The sequence below is a fragment of the Nothoprocta perdicaria genome, unplaced genomic scaffold (assembly GCF_003342845.1).
Source record: "Nothoprocta perdicaria isolate Ctin4 unplaced genomic scaffold, notPer1 scaffold_11, whole genome shotgun sequence".
Classification (NCBI taxonomy): Eukaryota; Metazoa; Chordata; class Aves; order Tinamiformes; family Tinamidae; genus Nothoprocta; species Nothoprocta perdicaria.
Window position 1 is genome coordinate 2,737,302 of NW_020454205.1, and position 19,580 is coordinate 2,756,881.

The 19,580-nt window shown below is 52.6% G+C and overlaps 1 protein-coding gene across 1 annotated transcript in view; it reads left to right on the plus strand.

The window, feature by feature from the left end:
* The first annotated feature begins 4,031 nt into the window (after positions 1-4,031).
* CREB1 (cAMP responsive element binding protein 1) overlaps positions 4,032-19,580 on the plus strand; it is a 28,312-nt gene continuing 12,763 nt past the window's right edge. Inside the window, exons 1-2 of the mRNA XM_026049459.1 lie at positions 4,032-4,246; positions 18,736-18,857. Coding sequence (XP_025905244.1) covers positions 18,744-18,857 — 114 coding nt within the window. The 5' untranslated portion in view covers positions 4,032-4,246; positions 18,736-18,743. The remainder of the gene's footprint in view (positions 4,247-18,735; positions 18,858-19,580) is intronic.

Consider the following 19,580-nt stretch of genomic DNA (forward strand, 5'->3'; position numbering starts at 1 on the left):
TGGGTTTGAGAGCAGCATCTCTTCATCACCTTCGTTTTCTGCTCAGAAACCGCTTTCCCCTGTGTCCGCTTTAAATCCAGGTGATGTATTTATGTGGGGTGGGAAGTGCAAGGCAACACTCACCGTGTCCAAATGCGCACTCCGCTAACCATCTAACTTGCACCTATCTCTGCATTTCCACGTTAAATATTAGCTTGGGTGCCGGGGCGGTAACTGCAAAGCTCATGAACTTGCCCCTATGGTTTAATTGCAAGGAGAGACGTTAATCTTGCTGTGTTTTACTCATCATCAAGCAAACTTGTGCTGATGGACAGTAGAACTGCTGAGCACCCTCTTGCTTCTCCAGTCAGGCTCTCCCTATAGAACATGACTGGTAATTGGCACACATCGCTACCGCCCCGTTTTATACAAACCCCCAAGGGAAAACACGAAAGGGGGAGGCAGATGATGGTGAGGAAAGGTTTTTTTGCAACTCAACCGTTCACTCCCAGCACCAATGAAGTTCCAGTTTTGCTTGGCCTCTCACTTCTGCGCAGATCTGACGAGAGCAAAAGGAAACAAGGAACAAAACAAATCAGAAAACCTGCCGGGGAAGGGGAATGTGCAAAACGACGATTTCTCAGCTGGTGTGTATGAGACGTTGGTCCAGCTGTGCCGCCAAACCCCTATGAGCCCAGGCTGAATCCAGCTGCCCCCCATGCATCACCATGGGGCACAAGGGAAAGACTTCGGATCACCTTGGGCATCTCCCTAACATCCGTTTCAGCTTGAGATGAACGGCACTGGAGCTGTCTGCCGTAAGGGCGGCTGAGGCTGGTGGTGGGGAAGCAGACACCGCGGCAMGGTGCCCTTTGCAAACTGAAAGGCTTTAGGGGGATGACTGGAAAAGAGCCAGCCTGGGAGTGAGGAGCAAGTGATTCCAGGGCTGGAAGGACCAGGGGGACGCCAGGATATTAGCWGTGCCTCAAAAGGAGAGCGGGATCAAGAGTGTGCAGAGAACGGTGCTAAGGGCAGCCCCACCGGCTCCACTCATGGCTCGCGCTGCTGGACTGGAAAGAATGAGGGGGARTGGGAAAAAAAATAAAAAAGGACAAATGTGAATGAAACAAGAGACGCTCAGGTGGCTTATTTTGTCCTATTGGTTGTAAATATTTCCTTACGTAAGAGCTTTGCTCCCGATAAGCGGCGCACAGAGGCTGATGCTGGGTGCTCTGATCTCAGAAGGGCTCCTTGCGGCACAGTGGTTTTGGGAGTGATTTTGGCTGAACGCTGCTGACAGGGCCAGCAAGGAATCAAAGGAACAACACAAATCCAAACTAACGAGGGAGACAGGGCCACGATGGGGGCAGTAGCCTCAGACACACCAGGCTGCGAACTTGGAGCTCGTATTTGCAGATGGAGTGGACAGAATAAGCGCAATACTAGTGCAAAATGGCATGTGGCCCGGCCACGTTAATGTGCTCTCCATGAAACAATGTTTATSAGTTTAACTCGAGCTGCTCGCCTTGAAAATGCTAAATGTGGGTTTATTTGGGGTTCATTTCTAAACAAAGAGCAAACCAACAAAGCCAAAACCAGAGCAAGGCTGCGATCGGTGCCTGCACCATCTCTGGCCATGTGGGTTGGAGCTGGATGAAACTCACCCGAGGTAAATCCCGTTCARCCTTCTCGAGGAAAACCGGACCTGGGAAGGACATGAGCGGACACGGCAARGCTGGGGAGCTGGTTGTGGTGCAGGAGACCCAGTCCTCCATGCCGGTGGTGCAGTGCCATCTTGAGGACTCCAGCAACACAACCTGCCTTCCTCAGAGCTACCATGGCTTTGGATGGCGCCAGCTCCCCACCTGCCCCTCCACGTCCCCATCGTGTGGGACATCGTTTGGGACGTCTCCATCGTGTGGGACGTCTCCATCGTGTGGGTCATCCCCATCGTGTGGGACGTCTCCATCATGTGGGACGTCTCCATCGTGTGGGACGTCTCCATCGTGTGGGACGTCTCCATCGTGTGGGACATCCCCATCGTGTGGGACATCTCCATCGTGTGGGACGTCCCCATCGTGTGGGACGTCTCCATCGTGTGGGACATCCCCATCGTGTGGGACATCTCCATCGTGTGGGACGTCTCCATCGTGTGGGACGTCCCCATCGTGTGGGACATCTCCATCGTGTGGGACGTCTCCATCGTGTGGGACGTCCCCATCGCGTCCCCATCGTCGTCAGAGAGACGTCAGGTGCAGGAGATGACATGAGGGCAAGTGGGGAGCCCTGGCAGGCGGGGATGGGGCTGCGGGACCAGCCTTGCCTGGCCCTGGTGCCCAGCGAGCAGAGGAGCGGCCCGGCAGGCAGCGCGCGAGGGGCGCACGGAGGGCAGATGGAAACGGCGGCAGAGGCCAGGCGGCCAAGAAGGGCTGAGGAGCGGGGAGAGGAGCCACCACGGCAGCCGCGAGGCCTGGCGGCTCTGGACAACACTGCATCCTCCACGTGGTACCCGTGGGGACCGTGTCGGCCRTGCCGTGGGGACACCGTGTCTGCCATGGCATGCGTGTGGTCACCCTCTCCTCCATGTTGTGCTTGTGGACACCACATCCACCATATTGAGGGGACACCAGATCCGCCATATCATGCTTGTGTGGAGACCACGTCCGCCATGTTGTGGGGAATACCACGTCCACCATCTTGTCTTGTGGCAACCCTGTCCACTATTTTTTTTTGCCTGTGGACATCCCATCCTCCATGTTGTGCTTGTGGATACCACTCCCACCACACTAAGAGGAACGCCTGTGTCCATCAYGTTGTGCTTGTGGAGACCACATCCACCACACTGAGGTGACATCATGTCTGCCATGTTGTGCCTGTGGACACCCTGTCCCCTGTGTTGTGTTGTAGACACCATGTATGTCATGTTGGGGGGACACCATGTCCACCCACATCATGCCTGTTCACAACACATCTGCCATGTCGTACTTGCGGCCACTCCATCTGCCATGTTGTTCCTGTGGTCACCATGTCTGCCACACTGAGAGGAACACTATGCCATAGAATCATAGAATCATAATGGTTGGAAAAGATCTTCAAGATCGTTGAGTCCAACCGTAATCCCTTCAACACCATGCCTTTTAGACCATGTCCACCATGTGCTTGTGGAGACCATGTCCGCCCACACCGTGGCAACACGTTGTTGAGAACACGTCTGCCATGTCGTACCTGTGGTCACCCCATCTGCCCTGTTGCGTTTGTGGACACCACGTCCACCACACTGAGGTGAACACCATGTCCGCCATGTTGTGCCTCTGGACACCCCATCTGCCACGTTGTGCTTGTGGACACTGCTCCCGCCACAGTGAGGGGAACACTACACCACAGAATCATAGAATCATAATGGTTGGAAAAGACCTTCAAGATCATTGAATCTAAGTGTAAGCCCTTCAACATGATGCCCCTTAAACCTTGTCCATATGGTGCTTGAGGAGACAATGCCCACCACATTGAGGGGACACCATGTCCCACATGTTGGGTTTGTGATTATCCCATCTGACATGCTGTGTTTGTGGAAACCACGTCCACCACGTTGTGCCCGTGGACAACACCAATGCCGTGTTCAAGGAAACGTGACCTCCAGCATCCTGCGCTTGTGGAAACCAGATCCACCATGCTGCACTGACCCAGCGCCCGCCATGTTCTGCTTGTGGCCACCGTGTTCGCCATGTTGTGTGGGCACAGCGCCCATGGCGAGGTGCCCGCGGCCACACCGCCCGCCATGTTGCGCTCGTGGAGGGGCAGCTGAACACTTTGGGGGAGCACTGGGGGCAACCGTGGGTGCTGAGGGGGGGGGGGGCTGGGGCAGGAGCGCCGTGGCCGGGGCGGCAAGGGCCGTGCCCCGCCGTGGGGCCGCAGTGGGGCCGGGGGCGGCGGGCGCCCCCTCGCCCCGCGGCGCTTCGTTCGTTTCCGCGGCCGCTCGGCTGTTTCCGCGGCGGCGGGCGGGCGCGCTCGGCCGTTCCCGCCGCTCGGCGGTTTCCGTGAGCGCTCGGCGCTTTCCGCGCGGGCCCGCGGCGCGCTCGGCGCTCGCTCCCTGGCTGGCGCTCCGCAGTCGGCCGCCGCCTGCGTGTCGCCGGGCTGGGAGCGCCCGTGTGCGCGAGTGACGCGGCGGAGGTGTAGTTTGACGCGGTGTGTTACGTGGGGGAGAGAATAAAACGGCGGCGGGATCCCAGGCGCGAACGAAAGCAGTGACGGAGCAGCCTGGTAACCGGTAAGAGGAGGACGGCGCCCAGGCTGCGAGGGGCGGGGGGGGAGGGCGGGGAGGCGAGGCGGCCGGCGGGGCCCGGGGCCCGGCGCAACATGGAGCCGAGCCCGCTCCGCGCCCGCCGCCGCCGCGAACAAAGGATCATGGCGGATGGGAGCCGGCCCCGGCGGCGGCCCCCGGCCCCGCGCGGCGGCAGCAGCGGCGCCGCCGCCCCGGCAGCAGCGGCAGCGGCAGCAGGAAGACGACGAGGGGGCGAGGCGGCCGCGCGCCCACCTCCCGCTGCGCCCCCCGCCAGCCCCGCTACCGGGATTCTCATTTATTTATTTATTTTTAAATATACAGAAATCCCCGTTGTTGTGGGTTTTTTTTTTTTCGCCGCCGCCCCGGGCAGGGCGAGCGCGGCCCCGCGGCCTCCCGCCATGAGGAGACACAAAGCGGCGGCCGCGCGCGGCGCGCGGGGCGGCCGGCCGAACGACCGACCGTTACCGACCGTTACCGACCGTTAGCGGCCCCGCCGCGGCCCGCCCGGCACCGGTACCGGCCCCGCCGCCCGCCCGCCCGGCAGGGCCCCGGGGAGCCCGGCGGGGCCCGCGCATCCACTTTTATTTCCATATATATATTTTATTTATTCGCGCTGTTTTCCCGCGCTGCGCTCCCCGCTCCGGCAGGGAGGATGCTGTTTTTTCGCTTTATTTGCCCATGCCAAGCCCGGGTGTCCGCAGCTCTGCAACGATGCGCTCTGGCCTGACAACCCCTTTTTATTTTTTACCCCCGTTTTTAACTTTTTTTTTTTTTAACAGGGATTTTTATTCCTTTCAAAAGTTTATCCTTGTATAAACACACACACATATATAGATATAGATGAATAGATACATCATGTGACTCCTCCAAGAACACTTTTTTTTTCCATCTTCTTTTTAACATCCTCCCCATTGTACATTGAAATGCACCTATTCCAGAAGCAGGAGATTTCATAATACCAGCCATGAAAAWTCATTCTTTCTGGGGGTTGAAAACAAGTTTTTCCTAGTTCTTAAATAAAAGGATAGAAACTTACTCAAAAATAACGGCTATCTCTCTCTCAATTCCGTTATCACCACCGAGTGTCGTGCTTTAAATGACGGGAGCTCTGAGGTTCTGCTCCCCTTGGCTGTGCTATAAGATAGCCCAGGCTTTTAATGTAAAGCCCCGGACACACGTACGTTCACTGAAGATGCGCATGGCTGGGGTGAGCGTCTGCCTAGGCCTGTCCTATCCTGYCCCTGGGTTTGTTCTCTGTCGCTGCCACCAATTCCCTGGAAATGAAAGCCGAGGTGTTGGGCGTCACTGAAAAACACCCCGGTGGGAAGAGAGAGGGTCGCTGCAGCGGCAGGCCCGTAGCGGAGCCCTGTGAACCCCGGTGAGCAGTGCAGCCCCATAGCGATCAAACAGAGCGTGGTGCTTGGGGTAACTCGTCCATTTCTGGCTCGATTCGTTGCAAATACAAAAATGTGACAGTAAACGTTTGCATGTCATTATTATTATTATTATTATTATTATTATTATTATTATTATTATTATGTGACTTTTTGTTTATTCCCAAACTGCTCTGTTTTGTGATACAGTAGAGGATTCTCACATCAACATTGTCTGGCCTTATTTCCTGCATTTCCTTAAAACCTTTTTACCCTCACTGATCAGAGAGAAAAGGGGGCAGGAAGGTAATAATGTGTTGGTCAAGCATCGCTTACGGGTAACTTAAAATGTAATATTATTTGGGTCTAGGAAAGAGGAGTATAATAATTATTCATATTCTCAAAATCTCCCTGGTGGGACATCCAGTCATATTTGCTGTTTAGATTAGTAATGTYAGCTTTGTATCCGAGTCTGCAATAAATGGTCTGCCTCTGGACTAAATGCCTGCTGTTTCCCCATGCTTTTGGGAAGGGGGAATACAAAGGTGCCTGCTGTTACGGGAGGAGGAAAGGTCGGAAAGAGTCTGTTAGGTCCAAAAACTGAGGAACAGATAATGGAGACTGTCAAGGCACCACTCTCTGCTTCCTGGGAGCTTGCAGCAGCTATTGCTGGTCCTGGTGTCAAATATAAAATACCCTGCAGTAGCTCGTCCTAATCTGGAAAGTCTTAGTTCTGCCGCAGTAAGAAATAAACAGGCTCTTCTCGCCCAGCTGCAGCTCTCTGGGTGCACATTTTGGTCCTAGGTGAGGCCCTGACCAAGAATTTCTGTTGACATCCGTGGGGAACARATGGGATATTCACACTTCACCTCTATTTTGGGATCTCCATGAGCAAGTGGAGATCAGTTGCTCAGGCCACACTCCTCGAGGCTTTTTATTTTTTTGCAGTGAGAAGGCCCAGCCTTCTGCCTGTAACTTAAACTTTATGTTCGTGGAAAATGTCAGTAATGCTCCTCACCCAAAGCAACCTCTCTGGGTTTGGTCGGGGCACCCTGGTGCCCAGCTGGAGCTCCGCAGCAGTTCAGGGATTGCATTTCTCTAAATCCAAAATGATGCTGCCTCCTCTGCAGTCCCTGCGGTCACGTTTCATGATGGTTATGAAAGTCTGAGCACTCTCAGTGGGTAACAGTCTTCCTTTTACTCCTCCCAGCTCTTGAGCTCTTCGTGCCTACTTTATCCCCAAGCTTTTAGCCAGCTTGATTATACCAATATTAAAAAAAAGTGGATGAGAGGAGCACGGCGCCGTGGTTGCAGATTTCTGAGCAGCCTTGTGGGCTGGGGAGAGGGTGAGGATGTGCTTGGGTTGGTCGCTCTTTTGGGAGCACCAGGCAAAGCAGCAGTTGGAAGCAGGCGGGATTTTCACATTCGTGCTGCTGCTGCCGCTGTTTTTTTTCTCCTGGCAGTGCTGGATTTGGAGCATCCTGTGAGGAGCAGAGGGAAAAGCAAACGGCAGATGGTGGAAGAGCTTCTTAAGGGGAGAGGGTGAAGAACTTGGAGGAAATTTGTGTGTGTGTCTGCATGAATATGTATATACACACACWTACATGGAYACGCACGGACTCGTGTTTAATGGCACGTGTTTAGCAGAGCGTTGGGGGCCAGTTGGGCACTCTGTGGTTTGAGCAGAGCGTTTCTCCCGCGCTGGAGCCCACAAGCGGGTCGGCTGCTCTCGCAGGGGGTCGGGGGGGGTTGATGTCCGTCGCAGAGCTGAGACCATGGGCACGTCCTGGCGTCCACAGGACGTGTGCCCACTGGTCTCAGCTCTGCGACGGACATCAACGTCCTGTAGGAACAGTTGCCGGGATCGGGGTCCCGCCACGGACTCTTCGGGCCATCCTTGCCGGTCACTTCGGTCTCGGGCTGCCCGGCACGAGCTGCTTAGGAGAAAGGTGTGGGAAGGCCTGTAATGGACTATTTTAAAGCTGTCTCCATGCGGGAAATCGAAACATAAGTTCCTGTCCCTGGCGTTTGCACACTCGTCCTTCCCTCCGCTCCAATGAGTGCTTTGTGGAAGTCTGTGCTGTTCCAATGGTGGTTTGGTTAGTTGATGAGGTTACCAGCGTTTTTTTTTTTTGTTTTGTTTTGTTTGTTTGTTTATTTTTTTTAATTACTTCTCCTTGCTGAGATCACCTGTAAGGCTGGGCCCTGTTCTCCCTCCTGAAGCAAAGTTCAGGTGACTCTCTCAATGTAGGCAAGAGCAGGTTCTCCCTGCAAGGAGGCTGACATGAGGAGCAGACRCGGCGGAAACCAGGGCGTCCCGAGGCCCGTGTGCTCCCTCACGGATGGAAACCGCTTCCACACGCATTTCGGACACTGTTGCTGCTTGAGCAACAACCCCAGGCGGCTCTTGCCCCCGTCCCGCACGTGCAGCTGGCGTTACACAAGGGCTGGAGCACGAGCCCCGTCCTGGCTCCCTCTCTTGGGGTGCTGGATCGCTCCACTGAGTGTGACTTGGGGCTAGTGTGAGTAAATGGCCACAGCAGCAGCTGCTCGCAGGTGACAGTGCCGTGGCGCGCACGGGTCCCTGCGCCTTGACCCTAAATCTTCTCACATTCTCTGCTGCTATTGAGACACCACCCCGATCTGCTGGCACACTGTCCCTTGAATCTCCTCTAGCACCAAATGTAGCATCTTTTCCCATCTGGTTTATCTTATTAACCCCGTGGAAGAGGGGAACGTTTCCTTGCCTTTTTCTGCTCTGTTTGGTGGCATTGCCCCCAGCTCTCCTGGGGCACGTCCTCCCCTCCGTGTGATGTCCTCCCCTCCGTGTGAATCTCTACCTTCATACACTGTTCAGAACTTCCTCTTGAAAAACACTTAGGGCATTACTATAAAAGTAGAACTTCTGCCCATCTTCATGAAAATCATTGGACTTTTTTGTGCTGCTAGGAAGATTGTGGGAGACACCAAGGGAGGGCAGAGTGAGAAAGGCAGTTCTGGCGTGTACTCCTGCCACAGTAACAGCAGCAGAGGTCTGTCGCTGTGCTCCTAGCTGAGCTGAACCGCTGATGGTGCCTCTGGAAAGAGAGATCTTTCCTCTGTCCTGCGTCTCATTGTGCGGTGTTGCCAACYGCTCGTGCTGCCTGTAGACTTTGGTGCATAAGTCAGTGAGTSAGTTCAGGTCGCTAGCGCAGGGAGAACCTCTCCGTTTTTGTCAGGGTAGCTTCCTTCAGGGTGAGCGAGTCGGATCCGTTGGCGATGCAGATCCTCACGGCAGCCGGTGCGGAGCCGCGGCAAGAGGCAGGACGAGGAGGAGGATGGAGGAGCCGCCGTGTCGGCGCATAGCCGTGTCACCCCTGTCCGTGCTGCTCACAGCCGTGTCGCTGTGTCACGGGCTGCCGCTCGCGGGGCGCTTCGTGCGGAGAAGGAAGCCTGAGAGGGAATTGCTGCTTCCTGAAAGGCTGCAGGTACCTGTGCGGCTCTGCTAGCAGCGCCGCTTCGCAGGTGGATTTGAGGCTTGCCACGGAATTGGTTCAGAGTAACCACTGAATCCCTCTCTCCATGAGGAGCCCGGACGCATGAGAAGGACTGTATATGACGTGTCTTTAACCAGCCTGGATTGAAAGACAAAGTCCCAGAAGGGTTCCAGACCCAGCATCTTGTATGAACCCGCTCAGTCCCTCCCGACAGTTCGCTCAGGGCTCCTGGCTCCTGAGCTTTGCTTTTCCTGTTGGGACAACATGATCAATGGCCTGCTCCCTCTTCCCAATGTTTAAATAATAATTGTGGCTCAAACTGCATTAGCGTGAATGTTGGACCATAAGGTCGCCTATTCCCCGTGTGTGTGATTGAACATACTTGACTTTCAGTGGCAGGCCCAGCTTAAGCAGACTCAGCCTCGCTTTCTGTGCTCCCATCCCAGTGTCCCTAGGACCAGTACAGCTGTTTGGGAGGCTGTGAGGTGAAATGAGTGGGGTTTGGGTTGGAAACAACTTGTGTTTTTCCCACGTGTTCACAACCCAGATTGCTCCTTAGCCCCATTTATCACGGGCCCCACGGACAAGGGTGCGATTAAGAAAGGGAGAACGGGCAGGAGAGCGTGGCCAGAGCCGGCTCCTAAGGCTGCAGCTGCAGAAAGCAAGAGGGAGACTCGTGTTTTTTCCATGGCAAACGGAGGTGAGGGGCGTTTGTGTCGTTCCCCACCGCCGGTGCATCCCGATGGCTCACGCTGCCTCCGCAGGGCAATCGCTCCCGGCTTCCTGCTTATCTGCCGGCCACGTCTCCGCTTCTCCGGGCAGCTGCGATACCCACAGGTGGTTCTGTTCTTAAAATCCAGCTGAAGGATGCGGAAAACAAGGTAATTGTTCCTCGTTATGGAACAAATCAAATCTGCCCGTCAAGCGTAGGGAAGATTTTCCTCATTTAAGAGGCTTTCCTGCACTGGCAAGGCCGAAACACATGAAAAATAACCCCAAATCCACTCCCATGATAACACCCAAAGTTATTTTAGTAGAAAATGTAGTCACTGCTTAGTTTTTGCTTCTTTTGCAGGAAGTGAGTGGGTCACAGATTTAATCTTGGAGCGTTAAGGTAGATAAATGTGTCTGCTCTCGCTTCAAGACTCGTGCTGATTGACCAAGCGCTGCTGATTTTGTTTGGGGACTAACCGATGAAGCCGGAGCAATTCTGGGTCACGGCCGGGCTTAAAATATTTTCAGGTCTGAGCTGCGGCTTAGGCACCAACCCTTTCGGTTTTAACGTGGCCGTAAATTTTGTGAATAGGAAGTATTCAGAAGCGGGACGAGGATGAGGTTTGTAAGAGGGTGCTGTTTTCCTTAGCATACCTGGGGTATACGCGACTGTAGCACTCAACTATAGAAATAACTGAAAAAAAGGGGTTTCACGTGAGAGCGTTGACACCAAAAAGCTTTTTTTTAATGTATCTTAAGAAAGAAACAGACCTCCTAAATGATAACAAGAACTGTGTTAYCTCTGCTACGAAATTTTGGCCATTTTGCTTTCAAATGGTATGTTTTATATCCGGCAATTATCAGCCTCATATAAGTAGTTCAGTCCATCTAACTTTCAGATGAGAAGTTCTCATGGTGATTCATTAATAAAACAGTGGAAGCATTAATCTGAAACAGCCATTTTGTTGTGTTTTCTTTCTGAACTCCTTGCAAGTTTTTTATAAACAAGATTTTTCACTATTTATCATTCTGTAACTTCATGTTCTTAGCCTGTGGATTGCCCTGTAGAAATACTGTATATGTTCCAAGCACTGAACAGAATGAACAGGGTTTTTTAATATAATTTGCGCCTATAAACCTGCAGCATAAACCTCTGAAGAAGCATTTTTAATGCACGTTACTTTAGCCACCGACACTCAGAAGTGGCTAAAAAACCTTCAAATGGAGCTGTACCTTCTTGCCGAGAGACGAAATCACAGCACAGACAGAAATTGTCACATAAAATTCTCTTATCGAGTTTAATTATACTGTTGATATTGCCTAAATCTTGATGTATTTGCCCTGAACTTCTCAACCGAAACTGGCTAGTTCTCTAAAACCGCGGTTTTAGAGCGGTATGAGGAGAAGCACAGACTTCATCGCTTTGGGATTTCGACACCAGCCCCTCCGCAGCATTTTTGCTGGGGTTGCCGGGAGCATCCCAGCCCCAGGCTTCTGGGTTTGCTCTGGTTTTGCAGGAACAAGACGAGTGAATGAGGAAATTCAGGTATCTAACGCAGTGCATTAAGGGCCTGAACGAACTGTGCTAAATGCCACGAGTTGCCCTCCCTCGTAACAGGAAGGGAAAAGAAGCATTTTGTTCCAGAATTTCAGGGGCTTTCTAGAGGATGTTGTTTTAAAATACAAACTTCCACTCCTGCTGCACTGGAATGTCACCTTTACTCGGTGCAATCGCTGAGAACRTTCAGTCCCGTCTTACAGTATTGTTTAAAATACATCCAAACTCTAGAAATGASTTACTTTAGAATTGAAATATTTCCGGTAATAACGCGTGCGTGTTCCTGTGGATATCTGCTTTAGTAGCACCCATACACATGTGTCCATTAAACCACACTTGATGCCCAATTTAAATGTACAGTCACGGGGCCTTATTGGGATGGTTGTGTCCGTTGGAGCTGCAGGACTGACGTGTCCCACTCACGGCCCTGGGTCGAGCAGCCAGGTAGGAGCCTGGGTCAGCTCTGAGCAGCCAAGTGAAGAGTCAGGAGATCCCTTGGAATTTAAAAGCAGCCTTAATTATTTTTTGACCTAACCAATTTGCCACAGAGCCGCTGGTCCAGAATACGTGATTCTCTGTGTTCCGTATATATAAATATATAGAAAAGCAGGACACACCGTTACTAAATATCCTCRTTTTGACCGTGTATCCCAGTGCGTCCGCTCCAGGACAGCAGCTCTGGTGATGAGCCGGTCGTTGCTTCTTCACTTGCTGAGTTTCAGTAGTGTCCCCACCTCAGAGGTGACCACTGGCTCCGTGCAAATGGGTCCTCCGGGCTGTGACGTGGCCGTGGATTCGGGATTGCAGCAGTTGCTCCAGCTCGAGCCTCTGAGCTCGGGGGTTGCAGGGCTCACACACAAGGATCCCCGCAACATGCCACGCGTTCTCAAGTGTCTCTTGCAGCGGCCACGTGGGTCCTGTCTGCCAGAATGACGGATGGGGCAGTAAAGGCCGTGAGAGCAGAAATGCGTAAGGAGAGAAGCAGGTACCCGTTGAGTAACTGTGACGCAGGTCAGGGGGAGGCGTCAAGTCCCAACAGGTCTGCAGAGGGGGAGAACGGGCCGGGTGTTGCCCCTCCGGCGGGTCCTGAGCTCGCCGCCTGCTCCGAACCCTGCCTCCCCGTGCTGTGACGCAGCTGCCTTCTCACGCCGTCCCTTGCGGAACCGGCCCTTGCCCTCCCGTGGGTCTGGGCTGCGGGAGGACCTCGGGGCGCCTGCGCCTGCCAGGAGGCAGCCCTGGAGCTGCCCCTGGGTGCTGAGCCGCCAGCGCGCCGCGTGCCTCGTGTGTGGAGCTGCCTTGCCGCACTGAGCACTGCAGCAAGGCATCCGCWCCGTCCTGGGGGCATGGAACAGCCCTCTCCCTGTGGCTGCAGTATGGATGCGACTGGGTCTTCCTTCCTTAGAAACTACCATGAGGCGGGCGCCTGTCGCAGTTCGGCTTGGGGCGCTGAGGTGCTCGTGGGAGGCAGGTGTGGGGAGGCCGGTCGGGCTTCGCGCCTCTGCAGCCACCTGGGAGGTCACAGCTTCACATCTCGTGAGGGCTTCGTTCCCCCTGCTCTTGTCTGGACAGAAGCACCAGAAATGAAACCAAGTCACCAGCAGCTCTGCTCGGTGGGGTTGTCAGTCTTCAAGGCCTGTGCCGATGGCAAAGACCTGGAGCTGATGGCATGTTCACTGGGAGGACTGGCTCTACCATGAAAATCACCATGTACCTCTCTATTAGGTCATGTTACATTTTTAGGCTATGTTAAAAATGTCTCCATACGAGCAAGGCTTTTCAGATGCAGTTTTGAGAATCTTCTTGGGGCACCAGCAGCTGCACAGAGCAGCGTTCGCCTGGCCAGCTGTCGTGTTCGGGCGCACAAAGTAACTAATAAATAATCATCTGACATAAATCACCAACAATCCTGGCGTTTTCAGCGGCGGAGGCAGTTCCTTCACGGACACGTCAGRCTGGTGTCAGTGAAGGAGGCCGCTTGCCCGGGGCCTCGGGCGGCCCTGCGGGGAGGTGGTGCAGGGAGCTCATGTGGGGGAAGGTTTCACAGGACTTGGCGGCGCGCTGCGTGTGGCACCGGTCACCGTCCGGTGTCGCCCGGCAGAGCAGGACGCGGCCGCGTTTCTGTCTGAGCAGTGGCGCTGATAGACCTGCTGCGAACCAGCCGGAGCTCAGCGCTGCCGGGGAAGCAGAGGTCACCCCCTTGGGCTCTCCCTGAGGTCACCCCCTGGGCTCCCCGAAATCCGAGCATTCATRGAGCACCATGGCGCTGATGTCAACCTGCCGAAGCCTGGAACTCGCTGTCCTGTTGCTTTTCCTGTTTGAACGTGCTTGAATCACTCCCATGCCAGAGGATACCAAGCGTATTGGCACGAGCAGAACGATGCAGAAGGCAGCAAGATGAAGTCCACACAGATTCAAAATAAGAAACTGTAACAATAATAATAATAATGTAAAAGGAAAGGCCTTTATGAAGTAATGGAATCTTTTTATTACACTTAGCTCTCTCTATTTGTAGCTACCRCTGTTAAAAATTTTTTTTTCAGGGAAGGAAGGAGTTATTTGAGGAATCTTCCTTTTCAGTGCAGGACGTTGGTAGACTGAGATTTGCAGAATGGACCTTTCCCGCTTGTTTTAACAGTGTTTTGGCCAGTGTGGAACAGCTGAATTGTATGGCCGAGGTTTTCTACAGGCTTGGAGACCTTCAGCCCTTCTTCTCTGGATTCCTCAGAGCTCGGCGCTTTAGGTCAGATGAACAAGCAGGCAACTTTCCCACCACCACGTTCAGAAGAGGCATTTCTAATGTAGAAGCTGGTCAAATATCTGCATTTCCAATCTGTTGGATCTCCTTCAGCCCCTCTCTGCCCTGTCCCTTAGTTGCYGTGAGCACTGGAGGGGGTCCATAATGAATGGGTCGGGAAAGGGGTGGGACGATGGATGGTGATGGATGGTGTAGGTGACACCGGGGCAATGGGTGAGTGCCCAGAAGGGGCCTGGGGCTGTGGGGTCTCTGATCTGCACTGGGCTGGGAGGTTCTTCGGTTGTTCSTCCCAGTCTGGACATGTGAGAAAACAAAGCCAGAAGTCCCCGTCTAGCTAAGAGTCCTTCAAGAGCTGCATGTCGCCTGGTAAAGTTCCTTTAGGGAACAGCWGTGGCAGTGACAGAGCTGTGAGCTGCGTTGTGCAGAGGCGGGTTACGTCTGGTCCATGTACAAGTTCACAGTGAATTGCTGCCCTGACAGGACTGAAGAAAAGAAGGGAGAGGGATTGCTGATGCAGCCGAGAAATGCGGAGAGCTTTGGGCCATCCCTGGTAGGAAAGTGGATGGGTGGGTATGTCCCTTGCAGGAACAGCCACAGCAGCGTGTTTGGTGCTCAGATTTAGCAGCGCTTAGGAAGAGACTTCCACTTTTTTCCATCAGTCTGATCCTGGGAGGCATAAATCCAGTTGTGCATGCAGTGCAGAGCAGCTCTGCAGTGTGTGTGAGCCCAAGTGTGGGAAAAGGGAGGAGAGGACGCGAGGAGGAGCGCGGCGGTCGGGGGGTGCTGCAGCGAGCGGGGCCTGAGAACGGGAGAGAGGGAAGAAGTCGGGACACGCCGGGAGACCAGGGTGCTGCAGGCCTGTGGCCACCAAGGAGGGAAGGTGCTGCTTGTACCAAAGGTGTGGGGACACAGGGTTGTGTCCTCTGGCTCATACACACTTGGGGGCAGGAATAACCAGCGCTGGCGCCCGCTGTCCTCAGCGCGGGCTCCGCCGCGCTCAGGGTGCCCTTAAATGTCAGCTCCTCGTCGCTTCTTACAGTAGAAATTTACACTTTCTTTGGTTTTCATGCTTTTAACTACTTTTGCCGCCTTTGAGTATTGCTGTGCTGATGTTGGAAAAGTGAAAGTTTCCAACGTACTTTCCTTGTTACTAGTTTAAATGCATCTTTAATGTGTGAAGCACTCCTTCCTGGGGTAAATCACCCAGTTCTTTCCTGTGTCCGTGTAAAGGGTTCTCGTTGCCTCAACTGCTTTCTCTGCACACCCAGATTTCACAGGATCCATTTGGAATGGGRTTTACACCGTACCCAGCTGATGGGACAGGGTCCCCTTATAGAAATACCTTATTTTTTAAGCATTTCTATCTTACCCCTCTTGCATTATAACACTTCAGCATTTCCTACCACAAGTGCATGATAAGTCATTCAGCGAACCATCTCTCATAGTGCCCAGGCCCCTTCCCAAACCCATGCAGCTAATGATGCAGTTTAGTTAGATTTCCCTACGGTGTGTCCAGTGGAGAATTTTCCACATTTTGCAGCTGTTTGCCTTTATGAGCATCATCCCTTGCTGGCTTGTGAACCCGTCCGGTGCGAGCAGCCAGCTTCTGCTGCACTTCTTTTCCAGTCGTGACCTGGCTAAAGCAGATGATTTTGTCTCAGCTGCTTGGCTGCTGTCTCGGGAGCTTTGAGTAACATATACAGTGAGTATATAAAGTGAGTATATTAAGCAAGGCTGTTTCTCTGGGGCTGTCAGAGCCAAGTGCAGAGGAGCTGAAGCAGGGGATGGCAGCCGAGAGCTGTCTCGGGCCCGGGCTCACGTGCGCGGGGCAGGAGGGTGCAGGTCAGAGCACCCACACAAACGGCTGCCTGCGAGAGCCCYATCTGCATGTGGGGCGGCTCTGTGTGGAGGTCCCATCGGCACCTCCCCAAACACGGCGTTCTGCAGCAGGGAGCGCTTCAGACCGCTGGTGCATGTGCTGAAAACAGGCATGCARACCCTGATGCAAGCACAGAAACCAAGCTCGTAAAACCCGAGCGCTTGATACAYGGCGACGTTCCAGTTTTTTAGGTGCTTTGTGGAACAATGCGCGAGAGCATGGGAAGTTCTTCCAAGGGGAACATTTCCATTTATTGTCAGGAATTTGGCACCGTTTACCTATGTGAGCGTTGCAAAATGTGCGATTCGAGACACTCCTTGGCTGCACGTTTCATGTGTTGCTGCTCCTATTTGTTTGTGCCTCCACACTTGAGTCACCAATTCCTATGGGAAAACAAAAGCATTATCGGTCAGGCAATGCACTTGAATTCCCAGGTGGGAATTTGTTTTTTTAAAGTTTGGGTTTGATCCTGGCTGGAGATGGGGCCGCTGCAGTGATCTGCCCGTTCCTGCAGGACAGTGTCCAGGGAGGTAGGTTTGTGCCTGGGATCCCCACGGTCCACACACAGGGATTGACAGGTTGTCCTTCAGCTTTCCTTTGGAGACCTGCCTGATACAGCTCCCAAGCAATAACATTACTCATCAAACATTGCTCATCATCAAAGGGAAAGCTGCAATAATCTGGTTTGCAAGTTTGCACCTTTGGGGTTGCACGTTGCTCAGAAAACAGTGGGGATGTAACATGAACATTAAAATATCTTTCATGCATGAAGGTTGGTGTAGAGAACTGCTTAGGTGCCATGAATGAGGTCTGTAAGCATGGTGTGCTAATGTGCATCATAAATGGTAGGAGCACAGGGGATTGTGAAGTTACCCTTTCTGGGAGATGGAAGAACCGAGGACTACAGGAGAACAGGCTTGTAATATCGGCATGGCCACAGACGAGCCTTGAAATCAAATCTAATTTGCAAACTGCACCGAATCCAGTGAGTCCATATGGACTTTTTTACCTGGCCAGGGGTTTGCACACAGASCCTGGGTGTCTGTGAGCGTTTGTCCCGAGCGGCACCGGCTCCRTGTGGAAGTCACGGTGGTGGTGAGAGATGGAACCAAACCCCAGGTGCTCGCAAGAGTKCAACTTGCTCTTTTTCCCCCAAATGCGTTATTTCTCTGTTTTTAGTATAAGGTAGGATTACTTATTTTTGTTCATTTCATAAGAATTTCCACACAGCTGTTTCGTATTTCTCTGTTAGTGCTTATTTACTCAAGACACAAATTGCAGATGATTCTTGGACAGAGCATGTGACCCTACTGTTTGTATAATGCGTGTCTTCAAAGAGCATTCCCTTTCCAACAATCTTGAAGCACGCTTTGCACTGACATGGAAGTTTCTCCAGCGTTGGGTTTGGAAGGAAATGCTTTACCGGTGTGAACAACCGCTTCGTTTCCTGCACCCCGAGCACCAGGGCGGCCTGCAGTGATTTTACTGACAGTCCTTAGGTTTTTCCCTCTGTGGGCAATAAGGTCCAGCAGAGAGCAGGGATTTCCGCCCCTTTCCACCTTCCCTCCCRCCTTCCTATGGATCTGAGCTCGTTCTGCCCCCAGGCTCTTTCCCAAAACATCCATCTCTCCTGGCTGCTTCTGGATGGGCAGAAGAACCTGGTTTTTGTCAGGCTGGAGCAGCACGTGGGATTAGTATTGTGGCTTTGGAGGTAATACCCATTTTTAATGTTTTTGGTGTTGGTGCTCTGTGTATTTACTATTGGGTATCGCAGTGGTGTTTGCTATATCACCTTTTGGAAGATTTCCCGGWATTTTGAAGTCTTCTGTTACATATTCTCATATCAGTATGTAAAGAAGACTGGAAAGTTAATTTTCACATATGGGTGCAGAATTTCCCATTCTTTGCACCCTGCCTACGTGCCTGGTTTGGAAGTTATGCAACCTCTTTTTATAGAATTGGGTGTTCTGATAATCCAGCCTTAYTCAGTTATCACTTTAAAATAAAACTGTATCAGGAGCCATGGAGGATACAGAACCTAGACCATAAAGAACTACTGTGTATCTCCTAATATAAAGATAATTATTTGTGCTAAAGTTCATCTAGAAATGGTTTCCAGAACTTCTTATACTGCTTTTRTAAACATGCAATGGAAGAGACTAAGTTGCTCAGTCCGATTATGGAAAGAATTTGAATGGAGGTGCCACATATTTGATTCAGGCTGAAGACACTGGAAATGAACCACAAAAATAAATTGTGCTTGATTATCTGCAAACTGCTGTGGGAGGAGGGGAGCTGTGGCAGGGGAGGCTTCTAGCACCTAATTTATGGCCCATTTTCACCTTCACATTGAGATAGATGCAAGTTGCTCTTTCAAGTTATGGAAGTACTAGATTGTTGTAGTAAAATTTTGTAATTTTTTTTTGATTATGATATGCAAAACTATTTTTTTTTTTAATCTCAGTATTGGATGAGATTGGGAACACTGTTTTTTATGGGAGCACTACACACGTTAAAATCCTGCAGGCAGACACGTGGCGGGGGGAGCTTTGCCTACCTGCTCAGCGGATGAGCAGCGTTTCAAGAAACCAGTGCAAATAGTGCGTGGTGATGGGAGTTGATGGTGATGGGAACTGARCCGCAGCACCCGCTCCCAGAGCCCCCAAGGGTGCCAGCGGCGCGGGCCGGCCGCGACTCACGACCCGTGTTGTGCTCGTAGGTAACTCAATGACCATGGAATCTGGAGCAGAGAACCAGCAGAGYGGAGACGCGGCCGTCACGGAGGCGGAGAGCCAGCAGATGACTGTGCAGGCGCAGCCGCAGATCGCGACGCTAGCCCAGGTATGGAGCGGGGCGCCGGGGAGAGCCGCGTGCCGCCTCTGCTCGTGGAGAGGGGCTGCTGCTTGCGAGTGAGCCCCGAAGGAGCATCCGCCGACGTGATCCCGAGACTGGTTCCTTTTATCCGTGTTTCACATTTGTGTGGCATTTGAGACCGCTCACTTCCCGGCACACTAGAACTAGACCAGTTCTAGAGAACTGTGTGTGTGCAAGCTGTGGGGTTTTAGCAGAGCAATGAATTACTTGAAGTGCTAAAGCATTCCTTCCTGCAAACATAACACTGGAAGGTATTTTTTCAAAACTCGCCATTTACTGCATTTTTCACATTGACTGGGTTGATTGGCTGTGCTCTGTTTGAAACCTGCCCCTAGCAACATGTGTCTAATTCTGAAGAAAACGGAGTGAAAATGTAGGTAAATAATGTAGTAAACATGCGAGCTGTCAGGTGGGATTGAACACTAAGCTTTACAAGCAAGTGGAGCAGCATGGTCTGACTGCTCAAGCCACGCTTATCGTATGCTGAATTTCACAGGATTGGTTACTCTTTAGCGAGAGAGCAGGAGCTCCTTTCTGAATCCCACGTTATTTAGGCGAGGTAAGAAGTGACACAGTCCTAGYCCCGCTTAATCTTGGAGCCCAGCTTTGCTCCGAGTTCAGCACACACTGAGGCCTAGCAGCAGCATCGCCAACGTGCACAATCTGTCCCTGCTCTCCTCTCTCACCGTT